Source organism: Pteronotus mesoamericanus, unplaced genomic scaffold (genome assembly GCF_021234165.1).
Source record: "Pteronotus mesoamericanus isolate MK-2021 breed Mesoamerican mustached bat unplaced genomic scaffold, CSHL_Meso_final scaffold_36, whole genome shotgun sequence".
Classification (NCBI taxonomy): domain Eukaryota; kingdom Metazoa; phylum Chordata; class Mammalia; order Chiroptera; family Mormoopidae; genus Pteronotus; species Pteronotus mesoamericanus.
Window position 1 is genome coordinate 21,287,748 of NW_026555313.1, and position 18,853 is coordinate 21,306,600.

At 38.6% G+C, this 18,853-nt stretch overlaps 1 protein-coding gene across 1 annotated transcript in view; it reads right to left on the reverse strand.

Annotated features, from left to right (window-relative positions):
- Positions 1-5,003: 5,003 nt before the first annotated feature.
- The window catches only part of BUD13 (BUD13 homolog), a 31,878-nt gene continuing 18,028 nt past the window's right edge, over positions 5,004-18,853 (reverse strand). Inside the window, exon 10 of the mRNA XM_054592287.1 lies at positions 5,004-5,385. Coding sequence (XP_054448262.1) covers positions 5,292-5,385 — 94 coding nt within the window. The 3' untranslated portion in view covers positions 5,004-5,291. The remainder of the gene's footprint in view (positions 5,386-18,853) is intronic.

Consider the following 18,853-nt stretch of genomic DNA (forward strand, 5'->3'; position numbering starts at 1 on the left):
ACATTGGCATATTTCTATAAACTAAACTCCAGACTTTATTCTAATTTCATCAGTTTTGGGCCATTTTAAAAGTTTACAGCAATGAGCCAAGGGGCAAGACAAATAGTGTGGAACCCAGTAGCACACTGGGTTTTAGTCCCATCTCTGGCACATGCTGATGCACAACCTTACAATTTATTTTCTGAGCTTGTTTCCTCACTAAAAATACCTCCATTTCACACGTGCTGATTCTAGATGTGATTCTAGTTTACCCTTTATCTCTCTGCCTAAGCTCCTCTCTGACAGCAGCTAGCCAAAGCTGGGGAACAGGCATCCCTGTCTTGGTAGTGACTCCAGCTGAGAATCTCCCCGTAGAGAATGGAGTACCTCTGGAATTTCCAGATCTCAAAATTATTTCAAAACCCATGTAAGTCTCAAATGGCTGGAAATCTAACTGCATTCTGCAGCAGAGAAGATAGTTTCTTCCTGGGTGTGCATTACATTTCTCAGGCTTACCTGAATTAAGGGCAGCCATGCAACAGAAAGTGAGTAGAACTGTGTGCCACTTCTACAGCTGGCCTGTAACACCTGCCAAACCTCCAAGCTCTGCTCAATTCACTAAAATGGCAATGCCCAAAGCAACCTTGGAGGCCATGTTAATGCTGGCATCAGCTTGGTCTCTAAATGACTACACAGAGCAGAATATCCCCCTCCCCCTACTACCCCAACATGAAACTACCCTGGACATTACATGAGTAAGGAAGGAGAAAAAAAAAAAAACTTTTTGTAGTAAACCAGTCCACTGGGAGGCTCTCATAGCACTTTAGTCCACCCTAACTAATAAAGGTACCAAATTTCAATTCCACTAGTACAAGATCTTTTTTTAGAGCTGTGCTTAGGGACTCAGGGGTTGAGAGCTGAGTTTATCATGTGCCTGAGGTCAGGACATACTATCATATTCATCCATGCAATGCCACTCTCTCGTTTCCCTTTCTCTTCTTTCCCGTTCTAGTCCCATTCTCTTCCTTCCCACAGACCCTAGTCTAGTGTGTGAGATACATGTATATCCTCCTTAAAAAATAATGCTGTTCTCATTATTTACAACAGCCAAGATATAGAAGGAACCCAAGTGCTCATCAATAGACAAGTGGATAAAAAAGCTGTGGGGGAGACATATATATAGAGATACATAAAATCATGGAATATTTGGCCATAAAAAAGAACAAAATCTTACCATTTGCAAAGGCATGGATGGATCTAGAAGGTATTATGCTAAGTGAAATAAATCAGAGAAAGACAAATACCATACAATTTCACTTATGTGGAATCTAAATAATAAACAAAATAGAAACAGACTCATAGATACAGAGATCAGACTGATGGTTGGCAGCGGGGAGTTGGGACACAGGTGAAAAAGGTGAAGGGATGCAGAGCTACGAATTGGTAGTCACAGTATAGCCACAGGGATGTAAAACACAGCATAGGAAATATAGTCAATAATATCGTAATAACTATATATGGTGCCAGGTGGGTACTGGAAATATCAGAGGGAACACTTTGTAAGGAATATGACTGTCTAGGCAGTATGCTGCACACCTGAAACTAAGACAAGATAATGCTGAATGTAAAGTGTAATTGAAAATAAAAATAAAAATAAATAAATAAATAAATGCTGCTCTGTGTGTTTAATTTACTTAGCTAGTTTTGCTGTAAATTTGTTATTTACCTCACCTGGCGTCTTTCATGTCACTAATCCTTAACTGCTTGCTTCTGACTGCTTCCTACAATATAATGTTCTATCATAGACATACACCACATTTTATTTATCATTTCCTGTAAAGACAAACATCTAACTTGTTTCCAATATCTTGCTACCCAAATTAGACACAGATAAACATCTTTACATGTAACTCCTTGTGGATTTGTAGAAATTCTCTGAAGGATATAGCCAGGATGGAACTGCTTTGAAGTAAGGTATGTACATACATAATACATCAGTTGTCTATTGCTGTATAACAAATTACATCAGATCAGCAGCTTAAAACAGTAAACCCACAAAATGAGAGAAAATATTTACAAATCATGTATCAGATTAGACTTACAACCTAGATTATATAAAGGATTCTACATAAATGTGTATAGGTCAAATAACCCAACTGAAAAGAGGAAAGGATTTGAATAAACATTTCTCTAAAGAAAATACATAAAAATAGTGAATATGATTTATCTTTAGGGAAATGTAAATCAAAACCACAATGAGACACCATTTCACACCCACCAGGATGACTATAATCAATAAGAGATAATAGCAAGTGTTAGCAAGGATGTGAAGAAACTGGAACTCTCATACACTGGTTTGGAAGTTTGGTAGTTCCTCAAAAAGTTAAATGTGGAGTTACCATATGACCCAGAGGCAATTCTACTCCAAGAAAAATAAAAACATATGTCCATACAAAAACTTGTCCATAAATGTTCATAGCAGCAGTATTCACAATAGGCAAAAAGGGGAACCACCTCAAACATCCATCAACTGACACAGGAATAAAATGTGGTATATCCATACAAGGGAATATTAATCAGCCATAAAAAGAAATGAAGTGCTGATACATACTACGACATGGATGAACCCTGAAAACATTATACTAAGTCAAAGTAGCCATACACAAAAGGCTATCTATCGTGTGACAGTCCTGTTCACATATTATATGAAATGTCTAGAATAGGTAAATCTATACAGACAAAGTAAATTAGTGGTTGCCTATGACTAGGGGAGTTAGGGACAGGTGGAGAGTGACTGCTAATGAAAACAAAGTTTCTTGTATCTACAGGGTAATCAAAATGGTTCAAAATTAATTGTGGTGATGGTTGCACAACTCTGTGATACCTTAAAACCACTGAACTGTATGTTTTAAAAGGATAAAATCTATAGTATATGAATTGTATCTCAATAAAGCTGTTTTTAACAAAATAATAAACACCTATAATCTCACAGTTTCTTTGGGTTAAGAATTTGGAACTGGGTGATTCTGACTCGGGACCTCTCATCAGGTTGTTATCACACAGTTGATCGGGGCCGCATGCATCTTCAAGCTTGAATGGAGCTAGAAGATCCACTTCCGAGGTAGTTCACTTACAGGGCTGGGAACATGGTGCTCTCAACTGGTGAGAGGCCTCAGTTCTTCTCTACATGGGCCTCTCCAGAGGGATGGCTTGAGTGTCCTAAAGGCAAATGTCTTTTATGACCTAGTCTCAGAAGTCATACATCCTATCAGTTACGTACCATAGTGAAAGGGGACTACACAGGGCTTGAGTACCAGGAATCAGGGGTCACTGGGGGCCACCTTGGAAGATGCCTAGGAATACTTGAAAAGGAAGACATGATAATAAACACTAACAATTCTGTGACACATACTATGTGCCAGGCACTGTTTTAAGCTCACAATAGACCTATGAGTTAAGTACTATTATCTCCATTTCACTGATGAAGAAACTAAGGCACAGAGAAATTAAGTGGCTCATCATGGTCATGCACTTAGAAAAAGCATAGCTGGGATTCAAACTCAAGCAGTATAGTGCCAAAGCACACTCTTTAAAACTACACAATACTGCATCCCAAATATTACTTATTTCAATTAAGTGTTGCCCATTTATCTCCAGAATGGATGAACCCAGTTGAAACCCCCATGAGTTTTCATTCCCTGTGAGAGTTCAGTCTTGTTTACTTTAGCCAAACAAATAAAATAAAAACTCATTAATGTTTTCATTTGCATTTCTCTAGTTACTGATGAGGCAACATATTTATTAGCCACTCTGTTCTTCCCTTTAGAGTTTACCTATTCATATTCTTTGTGCATTTTTATTTTTTCTTCCCAATTTGCAATGATTATTTCTATATTCAATCCCTATATAATGTAATTTCCTGTCAGTTTCAGACACTGCAAATATTTTCTTCTAAATTATGTCCATCTGTAGCCTTGACTACAGGATGCTTTGCTGACTAGAAATCTTTCATTCTGAAGTAGTCAAAGCTATCAAATCTTAAGGATTGTGCTTTGGGGATCTTAACAAATATATCCTTACCACAAGGTCACAAAGACATTCTCTGTTTTCTCTTACTGGCTTTAGCACTTTACCTTTCATTTTGGTCTTTAACCACTGTAGAATTTGTTTTTATATGTTTTGAGGTAGGGATTCAACTTTATTTTGTCCATATAATAAGCCAATTTTCTGAGCACCATTATCCATCTCTTCCCCACTAATTTCTAATACTCCCTTTATCGTATCTCCAAATAGCCATGTCTATTCCTAAGTCCAGTCTAGCACTAACTCTTATTTTCTAAGTGAAAAATGCTACCACTATGAACGTTCTCACTGACACAGCACCCCTCCCTCCATCTGCAGGGAATGCATTCCAGCACCCCCAATGGACACCTGATATCACAGATAGTACTAAATCCCATATATACCATATTTTTCCCTATACATACATACCTTTCACTTAAAAAAAGCATTTTACAACTTCTGTTTAGCATGTCCAAACTGCCAGCATTACTACTCCTGTGCTTTGGTGCCATTAGTAAAATACGGGTTAGTTGAACACAATCACTCCAATACCATGGCAGTTGATCCGATAACCGAGATGGCTATGAGGTGACTCACAGATGGGTAACACATACAGCACAGAGACGCTGGACAAAGGAATGATTCACATCATGGGCAAGATGGAGTGGGACAGAGCAAGATTTCATTATGCTACTCAAATGCTGGGCAATTTAAAACTTATTTCTGGAATTTTCCACTTAGTATTTTCAGACACACTGACTACATGTAACTGAAACCACAGAAAAGTGAAACCCGAGATAAGATGGGGAAACTAGTATATTGCTTTCTATAGTAATACAAAAATCCAAATCTAGTCATTATCCTCTGTGATCCCTGGGGGTTCAATATTATTAGCTTGTATTCTTACCCAAAACAGAATACCCAATTAAGGAAGTGATGTTAGAAAAATAAATTGTACGTTTATTAAAAAAATCTAACCAAGAACAAACCCTGGGACACTAAGAAATCAATGTTTCTTCTGAAAGCCAGCAACAACAGCCAGTGTCAGCACACTTGAGAAATTACAGGTGCTTCAGTCCAAACATGAGGTCTCAAATATTCTTCCTCTCAAATGCTAGTGGTCAAAACTAGCATTCAAAGAGCTGCTGGTTGTGTGGGCCTTACTATTAGCGTGGACAACTGTTACAGCTGGATACCTTGCTGTCCTATGACTACTACAAGCCACAGCCAGGCCCACAGCCTCAGAAAAGTTACATATCCTCAACACTCCACTTGTAGGCAAGTTCCTCCACCGCCTTCTTGCTGGCAAGCCTGGCAAAGCGCTTCTGTTCAAATCCATTGGATCTGCAATCAAGAGATACTAATTAGCCAGAACCTGAATCAGATATTCATTTTTGAAAAAAAGAAAAGAGTTCACAATGCAATGAATTATAAAATAAGGCATGCGAAAATATTTAAGGCATATACTATAGAATCAGAAGGGGAAAATATACAATTCATCCTTTTATTAGTACTTGTTCAGATCATTTTCCCAGTATTTGACAACTGTTTCAAACACTTACCACTCTCTAAAGGCCCAATTCACTCTCAGCTGATTCCTACACCTTATACTTTTTTCATTCATTACATAAACATTTAGTGAATTCTTTACATACTAGGCACTGTGTCATGAAAATGAGTATGACACAGCACCTGTCCTGATCAACTCAGATTAGTGGAGGATATTGACATTTAAACAAATAATTAAAATAAAAAGCATAAACTATGGTAGATGTATATATTGTGTATCACAGAAACAGAATGGAGATCTTACCCAACTTGGGAGGGAGATGGACAAGAATAGTCAGGAAAGGCTGCTTGGAGGTGGCCCCTAAGCTAAGTCTAAAAGAGAGAATTAACCAGAAGGTTGGAGGTGGGGAGAGACAGAAGTATCAGAAGGGCATTTCCAGACAGAGCAAAGCATGAGCAACAAGAGCAAAGGCACAAAAATAAGAAATAGCCTGCTGTAGGCAGGGAATCAAAGGCAAACTGGTATGGCTAGAGCCTAAAGTATGACAGACAGAGTAGCACAAGACAAAGTTAGAAAGGTAGGCAGAGGCAAAATCATAATGAGCTTCGTAGGCCATAGTAAAAAGCTTAGATTTAACCAGTAAGGAATTAAAGCAGGAGTATAAACTGCATTTCAAAGAGAACACTCTGGAAGAGATCAGAAGCAGAAAAGTTACTGCAGTGGTACAGACAACAGATGATGAAAGCAATGACAAAGAAGAGGGAGAGAGAGACAGAAGACATAGCAGGACTTAGTTACTGACTAGGTATATAAAAACAAAGGAGAGAGAGGCAAGTTTGATCCCTAGGCTAATAATTTTAGTGACTAGATGAATGGGGCTACTACTAACCAGAAGAGAATACAAGAGTTGGAGCAGGTTTAGAGTAGGGAGAGCTGATGAGTTGTTTTGAATACATTCTGTTTAAGGTGCTTTAAGTACATATCAATAGAGAAATATAAAATGCAGTGAGATATACTAGAATGAGCTGCAAATACATATTTGAGAGGTACATAATGAAGGTGTGACTTGATAAGATTCAGCCAGAGAGGGCACATAAAGTGAGGACAGCTAAGGGTTATGGATGGAACCCTGAGAAACATGTAAGGGACGCACAGAGGAAAAGAAAACTCTTAAAGGTGGCCAGAAGAAATGGTAAAAGACTGAGAGGTAAGGTGTTACAAAAGACAAATTCAGGAGTGAGTTTCAAGGAGCGGACGTCAGCTCCCTTCTAATATTATGCATCTCTCTGTTGTATATAAACTTCTTAAAAGACCCTGTATTCACTGTCTGTACTTCCTCACTTTTCATTCACTCCTTAACACATTAGAACCTAGCTTGGTTTCATTATGCCACAGTTACTTCTCTTTAAGGTCATCAGTGATTTCCCTTATTGCCAAATCCAGTGATTTCTCCCTCTCCACAAACCAGTCACCAAGTCCTGCCATCTTCTCCCCTAAACACGTCTCTACATCCTCCTCTTCTCCATTCTTAATATCACTGCCACAGTACAAACCTTCATCCCTGTAGCTTGATCTACTGCAACAACCTTGTATCTTGTCTTTCTGCTTTCCAGCTGTGCCTTTCAAATGTTTCAGATTACTGCCATAATGATTTGTTCATCTAAAATAGTGAAATGGCCCTGGCTTGTGTGGCTCAGTGGACTGAGCGCCAGCCTGCAAACCAAAGGGTCGCTAGTTTGACTCCCAGTCAGGGCACATGCCTGGGTTGCAGGCCACATCCCTAGCTGGGGACATGCAAGAGGCAACTGATTGATGTCTCTCTCACAAATCGATGCTTCTCTCCCTCTCCTTCTCCCTCCGTTCCCCTCTCTAAAAATAAATTAAAATAAAAAAATAAGATAAAGTAAAGTAGAGGAATGCTGTTAATCCTTCAATGGCTCCCCTTTGTCTCTAATGGGATGACCAAGCTCCTCAGAAATGTTCCCATGGCCTTCTGTGACCAGGCCCTGCTTACCTTTACAGTCCATCTCATAAGACTCCATTCCACATTTAATGCTATCCCCCCATAACACTATGACATTCCATATGCTTAGATATAATCCTCTTCCTAAACATCCTTCCTTTCCTTCTTATCTTGGCTAGTAACTAACATCACTAACGGCTAAGCCATACTCTCCCAAGGCTGAATTCAACGTGCTCCCAAAGCATATGGAAAATTCTCTTTTCATACTTATCAAGTAGCACTGAATTTATTTACTCTTTGTCTTCCCCTCTAGATAGAAAATGAATTACTGGGCTCAGGGACCATCTCTCACTAATTGTAAGACCCTGGCATCTAGCATGTAGCTAGCATGTAGTTATAACATGTATGCTAAGTGTTAGTGAACTAATTGGTATAACAGGCTTCCCTCTTTCCTAAGGCCTTCCCTAAGGGATAAGTAGGATGAGTAATAGAACGATTTAGGAAGAAGGGAAGCTTATTATGAATGGCACCATCTGCATCCTTAGAAGCATGCGTGGTATTCTGGAGCACCAAAGAAACTACTGTTCTTTGCCTTGGGGAGTAAGTACTTAGGAACATCAACAATAATATGATCATAGACACAAAGGACATATGAATAACAAACAAAACTCTAAGCAAAATTTTAAAAAGCAAATTGCAAGAGAACTCACAATAGGAAGAGCTTTGGATTAGAGAATTAGGAGCCCAGAGTTCTAATTCCAGCTTTATCAGGTGAGGTGAATGATTCTAGGTAAGTTGTTAAATCATCTGGGCCTCAGTTTCTCTTTTAAATAATGGGAATTAGACTAATTAACCTTATGGGTTTTTCCAACTGTAACATACTATAGATCTGTTCTAGAAATATTCTTTTTCAGTGGGCCAAAAACTAGAAAAGATGATGAAAGAATAATCAGAAAGAAAGGATGAGAAAGGGAACTAAAAGGAAAAATCTAAGAGAAAACAAGAATGAGAAGTGTAGAAAAATTCCTGGGAGAGATGTAGACAAATCAGACAGCAGTACAAAACTAGGTCAGGGAGAGTTCTACCTTTTGGGTCCAGAAATTTAGAAAAGAGAAAAAACAAGACTCAGTATAGCAGGAAACATCTTTAGGGTTGTGGCTACAAAAATTCTACTTCTGGCTATACAGCAAATTAGCATTTGGGAAAATCCTCCTGCTATCAAACAAAGGGCCAGTACAAAGTAAGCTTCAAACCAAAGTAGTAAGCTAGCCTGAAACCATGGCCACCCTAAGGATACCTGTGAATATGAGGAACTACAGCCTTGAACTTTGATGGCAACTTCAAGAACAGTAAATAATGACTTAGGCCCATATAAGGTAGAGTGCTATTTTCTAGTTATAGCAAAGGAGCTTGGGTAGACTAACCTACCATGAGATAGCAATTACTAAAAATAGGTAAAATATAAAAACACAAGTATCTGAACATGTTTAAAGGCATGAGAGAGTGACCAAAAGCAGGTAGAATCAGGATGGGAGTTTATGTGTGAAGAGAGATTTGTGAGGCTTTTTCCAGATGGTACTTCCCAATCTGCACAGCTCATAGAGAAAGAAAAAACTACAAGCTTATTGGCTTGAGGTGTCAGTGTAAAGTGTGCAGAGCAGCTGAAAATCCTGAAAGAGGGAAGCTGCAAAAGGGATAAGCCCCAAAATCTACATATAAACTGCCCCCAAATCCTTGGCTAACAGCTAAGTTTTGCTTGTACAAGGGAAATCCCACTGGACTCAATGAAAAAGCAGCAGGTAGAAATTTAAAAAACTGAGCAGAAATTTTAGCTGCTGCCCACCGTGAAGGAGACAGTTTGTAGTTCAAAAATAGTCAAGTTAACTGTCTGTTAAAATAAAAAATCAACACACATCAGTGGAATATAACAGAACTGAAAGTCTCTATAATGTTTCTTTCATAACATCCAGAATATGAAAGAAAAGAGAGACTTCCAAAAAAGATGGCAGCAATAAGTAAATGTGGTACTTGAATCCTCCCACAACCACATCCAAATTACAACTAAACTGCAAAACCATCATCATTCAGAACCACCTAAAATATGGCTAAATAGAAGTCCTACAACTAAGGAATTAAAGCAGCAGCCATATCCAGACTGATAGGAGGCGCGGAGACGTGCAACAGGGTGGTCTCACACCCACATGTGGCGGATAAAAATCGGGAAGGGCACTGGGTAGTATTACTCGGTTGATTGGAGTGTCATCCTATAAACCAAAAGGTCTCAGGTTCAATTCCAAGACAGAGTACATACCTAGGTCACAGAATCCATCCTTGGTTGCGGTGCGTGAGAGAGGCAACCAATCGATGTCTCTTTCTACCATCCATGTTTCTCTCCCTTCTCTCTCCCTCCCTTCCCCCTCTTTAAATCAATAGGCACGTCCTCGGGTGAGGATTTAAAAAAAAAAAATCAGGAGGGATATCTTAACTGCGGAGGTATTCCCTGAAGAGTAAGGGGTCCCAGCTCCACACCAGGCCCCCAAGCTCATTCCAGTGTCAGGGAGAAAAGTCCCCATAACTTCTGGCTGTAAAAACCAGCAGGGATTGAGGCTGAGGGAGATGGAGGGCTACTAGAGGCCCAGGCAGTTCCTCTTAAAGGGCCCATGCACAGACTTACTCCCCACTCCCTCTGAGCTCCACCACTGGGGAAAAAGCTTGAAAGGCCACAGAGACATATGAGGACACACTGAATTGCCTGGCATCAGGGCAAGAGCTAGGAGAGCAGCTATCTCCTAGATAGAAGTGACGATAGACGCCACTGTTCTTTCTCTGAGCACTCCCTGCACAGCGCCAGCAGGCAGGTGCCATATATGAGACTCCATCAACCTGGCTCACACTTTTTGCCCCACCCTGCCACACCCAAATTTGAAGTCCAAGCCATTTTCAGTGGCTTTTCCATACAAAAGGCCTATCTTATATCATCCTTCAGATTTTCCTAAAATCTCTCAAACAAGCAGCATCTGACCTCGGCATGCCCCATACCTCTTGCTAAGTGGCCCCAGGGATGGCACTAGTGGCAGCCAGCCTTGGTTCACAGCTTGGCCTCAAGTGGGCACCTCCAAGTTCAGCACAAGTAGTAGCCATCTGCAGACTGATCTGTAGGTCATGCAGGGTGGCCCCAGCTAGAACACATGTGGCAGCTGACCTTGGCCTGCATTTGTTCCCAAAGCCAGCACTTCCATTTAACAGCTTTAGACCACACTGAAGCATCACCACCCAACCACCTCCACAAGCAATACATTCAAGGGGCAGACTGAGCAGGCACCAGAGCCCCACTGAAGTCAGTCCTGCTCCATGAGGTGGGCCCCTGCACAGCTGATTCTCAACGATGATTGGTGGTCAGTGGTCACATGTAGTCCTTGCAGCTGATTAGCCTGGGAGTAAATCCCTCCCATTGATGTGCCAACAGCAATCAAGGCTCAATTACAATAGGAGGGTATACACAGCCCACACAGGGGGCTCACCTGGAGGGCCCAACTTGGGTGACTGGTGAAGCTGTGCCACTGAACCCTTATAGGATGCCTATTACATAAGGCCATTCTACCAAGCCCAGAAGACACAGCAGCTCTACCTAATACACAGAAAGAAATACAGGAAGGAAGCCAAAATGAGGACACAAACATGTCCCAAATGAAATAGAACTCGAGAATAAGAACAAAATGGAGACAAGCAATCTACTAGATGCAGAGTTCAAAACACTGCTTATAAGAATGATCAATGAACTTAGTGAGAAACTCAACCGCATAAAAAAGGACTAGTCATAAATGAAAAATACAATAACTAGAATGAATAATTTACAGGCAATCGACAGTAGAGTAGATGAAGCTAAGAATCAAAACAGCAATTTGAAATATAAGGAAGCAAAAAAAACACCTAATCAAAACAGCAAAAAGAAAAAAGAATCCAAAAAAAATGAAAATGATGTAAGAAGCCTCTGGGACAACCTCAAGCATACCAACATTCACATCATGAGGGTGCCAGAAAGAAAAAAGGAGAGCAAGAAATTGAAAACCTATTTGGAAAAACAATGACAGAAAACTTGCCTAACTTAGTGAAAGAAATGGACACACAAGTCCAGGAAATGCAGAGTCCCCAATCAGCCGAACGCAAAGAGGCCACACCAAGAAATATAACAAATACAATGCCATAGGTTAAAGACAAAGAGAATGAGTTAGTTATCTACATGGGCATTCCCATAAGACTGTCATATGATTTCTCAACAGAAACCTTGCAGTACAGAAAGAGGGTGAAAGAAATATTCAAAGTGATGAAAAGCTGAGACCTACAGCCAAGATTACTCTATCCAGCAAAGGTATCATTTAGAATCAAAGGACATACAAAGAGTTTCCCAGACTAGAAAAAGCTGAAGGACTTCATCATCACCAGACCAGGATAATATGAAATGTTAAAGGGTCTTCTTTAAGAAGGAGAAAAAAAGATTAAAAAATATGAACATTAAATGGTAATAAATACATATCTATCAATTGAACATAAAAAACAAAATAAATGAACAAGCAGAACAAAAACACACTCATCTATACAGAGAACATTTTGACAACTGCAAGATGGCATACGGATTGGGAAATGGAGAAAAAGGTGAAGGGATTAAGAAGTACAAATTGGTAGTTACAGAACAGTCATGGGGATGTAAAGTACAGTATAGGGAATAGTGTCAGTAATATCCTAATAACTATGTATAGTTTGATGAGTGGGAGATTTATCAGGATGATCACTTATTAAGTTATGTAATGTCTATTCACTGAGATGCACACCTGAAACTAATGTAATAAGACATGTCAACAATAAATGAAAATAAAAATGATTAAAACGGGGGGAAAATTAAAAATAAAAAAATGATTTCTCAGCAGAGAAATATAAACTGTCAAATGGAAATTCTAGAGTTGAAAATACAATGAACTAGCTTATATGAAAAATTCATTGTATAGGCCTAACAGAGTAGAGATGGCAGATGAAAGCGTAAATGAACATGAAAATGGATCAAGAGAAATTATCCCATATTAAGAATAGAGAAAAATGATAAAGACTTCAGAGATCCATTGGAGACTATTAAGTGGTAAAAAAAAAAAAAAAAAAAAAAAAAAACAGTATAATTGGAGGAGAAAAAAGAGTGGTTCAAGAAAAATAATAACTAAAAAAAAAAAAGCCAAATATTTCCAAATGTGAAAAATATAAACTCAGATCCAGAAAGTTTAACAAACCCAAATCAGGATAAACACAAAGAAAACTACACCTAGATACATCATAGTCAAATTGTTGAAAACCAAAGACAAGAAAATTTTGAAAGCTGACAGAAAAAATATATATTACAATATGCGTGTGTTAATAATAAAAGAAATGAGGACTGAGGGTTGACTTCTAATCAGAAAAAATGGAGGCTAGAAAATGATAAAAACATCTTTAAAGCGCTGACAAAACTGTCAGAACTTGTACTGCCAACCAAGTTCTATGTATGAGACTGCAACCTAAGAAGTTCCCAAGGTGAAACTTGAAATTGGCCCCTGTATGCAGAGGGCAAGCAGAGACCACAGAAAAAGGCAGACCACTCCAGATTAGAGTATTAACAAACAAGGAACATTACATTGTAAGGCTTGTCTTAGGCACCTGCCCACCAGGATTTTAGATGTTTATAGAGAGGCTTTAACTTTCAGTCATATATTCAGTAGAGATGATCTCAACATGTTACTCTCTAAAGAATACATGCTTCCAATTGGCTGCCAGCATGGGATAAGCATGTGGGACATACACTCCAAGGACAGGGCAGGGGATAAGGAGCTTCTGATTGCCCTGGTAGAGCTCATGGGTCAACAGACAGTCATGTCAGTGAAACTATCTTTCAGAAATGAAGGCAAGAAAAAGGTTACTAATTTAATTAATAGAATTGTGCCAATGTCGATTTCCTTATTTTGATAATGTACTGTGGTTACATATCATCACTGGGGGAAGTTGGGTAAAGGGATACACTGTGACACACTGCAATATTTTTTCAACTTCTTGTGAGCCTATAATTACTTCCTAAGTCACACTTTAAAAATATAAAGATGACACAGACATTTTCCTATCAACAAAAATTGAGAAAATTTGTTGCCACTAGACCTGCACTGAAGAAATGTTAAAAGAAGTTCTTTAGGAAACAAGGAAGAACACCAGAAATGATAAATATGTGAGTAAATATTAACACCTAAAGAGTATTTCCTTTTGTTTTCTTAGTTTCTTTAAAAAATGTAACTGAAAAGTAAAAATTGTAGAACCGTATTATGGTACTTTATACCATTTTTTAATATAATAGCTATGACAACAGTAGCATAAGAACAGAGGGTAAGAACTACAATGTTGTAGGATTCTTGTATTTTATGTGTAATAGTACAATTATAACCCTCAGTAGACTTGATAAGTTACATCTTGTAACTTACATTGTCCATAAGATATGTATTGTGATCCTTAGAGCAAACACCAAAACCAAAATGCAGAGAGGTAAAACTAAAAAGATAATAGAGCAATTAAAATTGAATACTAACTTACACACCTAAAATCCAAAACACTGGCAATACTAATGATGGCAAGGATATGGATAATAGGAATCCCCATTCTTTGCTGTAAAGCCACTTTTGAGGACATGTGGCAGTTTCTTATACAGTTAAACATTGTCTCACCATACAATCCTGCAATTGCTGAGTATTTATGAGTAAACTGAAAACTATGTCTACATAAAAACCTACACACAAATGTTTATTGCAACTTTATTCACAATCGCTAAAAATTAGGAGTAACCAAGATATCTGTAATATGTCCATACAATGGAATACCGCTCAAGGGTAAAAAGGAATAAAGCACTGATCCATGCAAGAACATTAATAAATCTTAAATGCATTTTGCAGGAAGTTAGACTAATAGGCTACATGTTGTTTGATTCCATTCACATGACATTCTGGAAAAGAAAAAACCATAGGCACAGAAAAAGAGCAATGATTACAAGGGACTGGTGGAAGGGGTACAGCTGACTAAAAGGGACTTACATGAAAAATTTTAGGATGATGGATCTGTTCGATATAGTACTGGAGTACTAGATGAATGACTCTGCATTTGTCAAACCTCAAAGAACTATACACCATCATAAAGAGTAAACATCAATATAAGCAAACTACAAAAGAACAAAAATCACCCAGAATGTCAGGAGACACCAGGAAGAGAATGAAGGCTATGACAAATGAATCTACCTATATTACAAATGTATGGCATAACAGCAGTGGAGGGAGCAGGGAACAGGGAGATGACCCTTTATGTTGAAAATGGTATTTTGACTAAACTATAAGGGAAATAACAAAAGGAAATGCACACAAATGGCGTACTCCAGTTGGTAAATTTGTTTCTCATTTCTGAATTTTTAAATTCTGAAACTATTTTACAGGTATTTTGGGACGAGCAAAATGAAGGGTAGATGGGGAGTGCCAGATTTCTAAATGTTGGAGAGGGAACTTCTGGATAAGCAAGAAGGAAAGGTATTACTTGATTCGAGTTAGTTAAATCAGTATGAACTCATAGAGAGAGAGAGAGAGAGAGAGAGAGGGAGGGAGAGAGAGAGTGTATGTACACACAGATACATACAGATGGATAGATACAGAAATAGAGATATATGGGTATATGAAGATTACTATACATGCATTACCTAGCTTTGTCTGCTAAGAGGGCCTAGAAGCAATGACAACCAGCAACATCAAGCACTTCTAGCAGTCAGATCTTGGTTTCTTACACTGCTCTCCACAAAAGCAGCCAGGGCTCCTTGGAGAAATGGCTGATTCTAGGGTTGGGACTGGGAAAATAGAAGATGAGCCTGGAGCATCTTACATTATCAAAAACAAAGTACTCAAAAATAAAATGGAGGCATGTGAAAGGGACACCTCAAAGAATTCCCAATTCTTAGTGGCTAAAGAATGGAACAATTTAAATTAAAAAATAAATTAACGTACTACTGGATTACAATCCAAAGTATAAAATATACATGAGCCCATATCAATATAAATAAATGATTGTATAAATGGGAAAATGAAAACTCTGCCTTACAGAAAAAGTCCAAATAATGTAAGTAGCTATCACCCCACTGGTCCTCTTTGGAATGTAAGCTGAACTCAAGTTACTCACTTCCACAGAACAGAGTACAGAAGGGGGAAAGTCGTAACTTTAAAGTGGAGAAACCCAGCAAACATTACCTTAACCATGTGACTGAGGTTAACATCACTATTGATGTGATATACCCACTAAAATAATGTGATGAAAAGGGTACTCCACCACCATGGTATTTTTCCAAAACCCCATAACCTCAGTCTAACCATGAGAAAAACATCAGAAAAACCCAATTTGAGGGACATTCTACAAAATACCTGACCACACTCCAAAAACTAAGAAGGTTACAATAAGCAAAGACTGAGAAGAAGATCGATGAGAGGAGACTAAAGAGACCTGATAACTAAATGCAATGTGGTATCCTGGACTGGATCCTTAGACAGAAAAAAGATATTTATGGAAAACCTGGTGAAATCCAAATAAAATCGGGTACATTAATAACAACATACCAATGTTGGTTTCTTAGTCTTGATAAACGCACCATGGTGATGAAATGAATGGTAATGAAATTAAGCGAATGTATGGGAATTCTTAATGCAAATTTTCCATAAATGTAAAATTATTCCAAAACAAACATTTTATTTAAAAAAAAAAAAGTTTTCAAAACACTGCGCAAAAGAACTGCAGAATACACATCCTTTAAGCGCAAATGGACTACTCACCAAGGTAAAGTGTTTTTGGGCCATAAAACATGTCTTAACAAATTTCAAAAGATCAAAATACTACAGAGCATATTCTCCGACCTTAGTGGAATTAAATCAGAACTCAGTAACAGTGAGATATCTAGAAAAGTTTGAATATTTCGAATTAAACATGCCCTCCTAAGTAACTCATAAATCAAAGAATGAACCAAAAGAAAAACTAGAAGTTGTTTTAAACAAAATCCAACCTACATTCCTGAAAAAAAGCCTCAGCAAACTAGGAATAGAAAGGAACTTTCTTAACTCAATAAAGGGAACCAATAAAAAAGCTACAACTTAAAATATATTTAATAGTAAAAAATGGAATGTTCTCCTTTTAAGATTAGGAACAATGCAATATTTTTTTCTAAGATTAGGAACAAGGATCTTACTACTTTTATTCTACATCTGCACTGGAAGTTCTAGCTAGTGCAGTAAGACAAGAAAGAGAAACAAAAAGGATAAGTGTTGGGAAGGAAGATGTAAAACTATTCACACAGGACATGATCCTGTTAGTACAAAATTTTATGGAATCTACATAAAAGCTATTGTGCTTTTCTTCAAACACAAAAACTTGATAATGTTGCCAATGATAAATTTGAACTTTCAAGTGTAAATAAGAATTTTGAAAAATCTGTATTTGCCACCATGAACTATTTAGCTTTCTATTATTTAAAGATTTTTGTGATGAAATCAGAGGCAATGTTAACAAATGATTATTTGATATTGTATAATGATGTATGCCAATATTTGGAAGGTCTGAAAAACCAGCAAAAGTATTTTCCAAATGACCAGTGCACGATGTTATAAAATCATGGAGGGGTGAAATCTCCATCCCAAAGTTAGCGTGGAGGGAACCCTAATGGATTTTAATTTAACAGTATTAAAGTTTTTTTGATATAGTTTTAATTTTTTTTTTAGGATTTTATTTACTTAATTTTTAGAGAGAGGGGTAGGGAGGGAAAAATAGAGGGAGAGAAACATCAACATGTGGTTGCCTCTCACGGGCCCCCTAACTGGGGACCTGGCCTGCAACCCAGGCTTGTGCCCTGACTGGGACTCCAACAGGCAACCCTTTGGTTCACAGGCCGGCACTCAATCCACTGAACCACACCAGCCAGAGTTATAGTTTTAAATTTTTTAAAGATTTAAAAAGACTTCCGGCCAAGATGGAGGCATAGGTAGATACACTTTGCTTCCTCGCACAACCAAAAGAACAAATTTAAAACAACAGATAACCAGAACTGCCAGAAAATCGAACAGTATGGAAGTCTGACAACCAAGGAGTTAAAGGAGAAACATTCATCCAGGCTGGTAGGAAGGGCAGAGACAGGCAGCCAGGGCGGAGTGGACACAAGGCAAAGCAGCAGCTGACAAACAAAGTGGTCCCAATTTGCATACGGATAAACCAGGGGAACACCTGGGGAGCAAGACAGACTGCGCAATTAGGGTTCCAGTGCAGGAAAAGAAAGCCTCAAAACCTCTGGAGGTAAAAAGCTGTGGGGGTTGTGGTGGCAGGAGAAACTCCCAGCCTCACAGGAGAGTCCATTGGAGAGACCCACAGGGTCCTAGAATGTACGCAAACCCCCCGCCTGGGAATAAGCACCAGAAGGGCCCAATTTGCTTGTGGGGGAAGTGACTGAAAGCCAGTGGAACAGAGCACGTGGCACTGTTTCCTCTTGTACCCCTCCCCCAAAGACAGCGGGTACAACTCAGCAACCTGGGTTGCCCCCGCTCTCACAAATACCTAAGGCTCCACCCATTCCAATGTAACAGGCGCACAGAGACAAAGAAATATGGCCTAAATGAAAGGACAGATCAAAGCTCCAAAAATAGAACTAGGGGAAAAAGAGATAGCCAACCTATCAGATGCACAGTTGAAAACACTGGTAATCTGGATGCTCATGGAATTGGTTGCATATGGTCACAAAACAGAGGAAAAAGTGAAGGCTACGCGAAGTGAAATAAAGGAAAATATACAGGGAACCAACAATACAGGGAAGGAAATGAGGACTCAAATCAATGAGTGGGACAAGGAAGAGATAAACATTCAAAGAGAACAGAATGAAGAAACAAGAATTCAAAAAAGTGAAGGGAGGCTTAGGAACCTCTGGGACAAATTTAAACGTACCAACATCCAAATCATAGGGGTGCCAAAAGAAAAGGAAGAGCAAGAAATTGAAAACTTATTTTAACAAATAATGAAGGAGAACTTCCCCAATCTGGCTAAGGAAATAGACTTCCAGGAGATCCAGGAAGCCCAGAGAGTCCCAAAGAAGTTGGACCCAAGGAAGCACACACCAAGGCACATCATCATTAAGTTACCCAAGATTAAAGTAAGGAGAGACTCTTAAAAGCAGCAAGAGCAAAGGAGACAGTTACCTACAAAGAAGTTCCCCATAAGACTAACAGCCAATTTCTCAAAAGAAACCTTGCAGGCAAAAAGGGGCTGGCTAGTTTTCA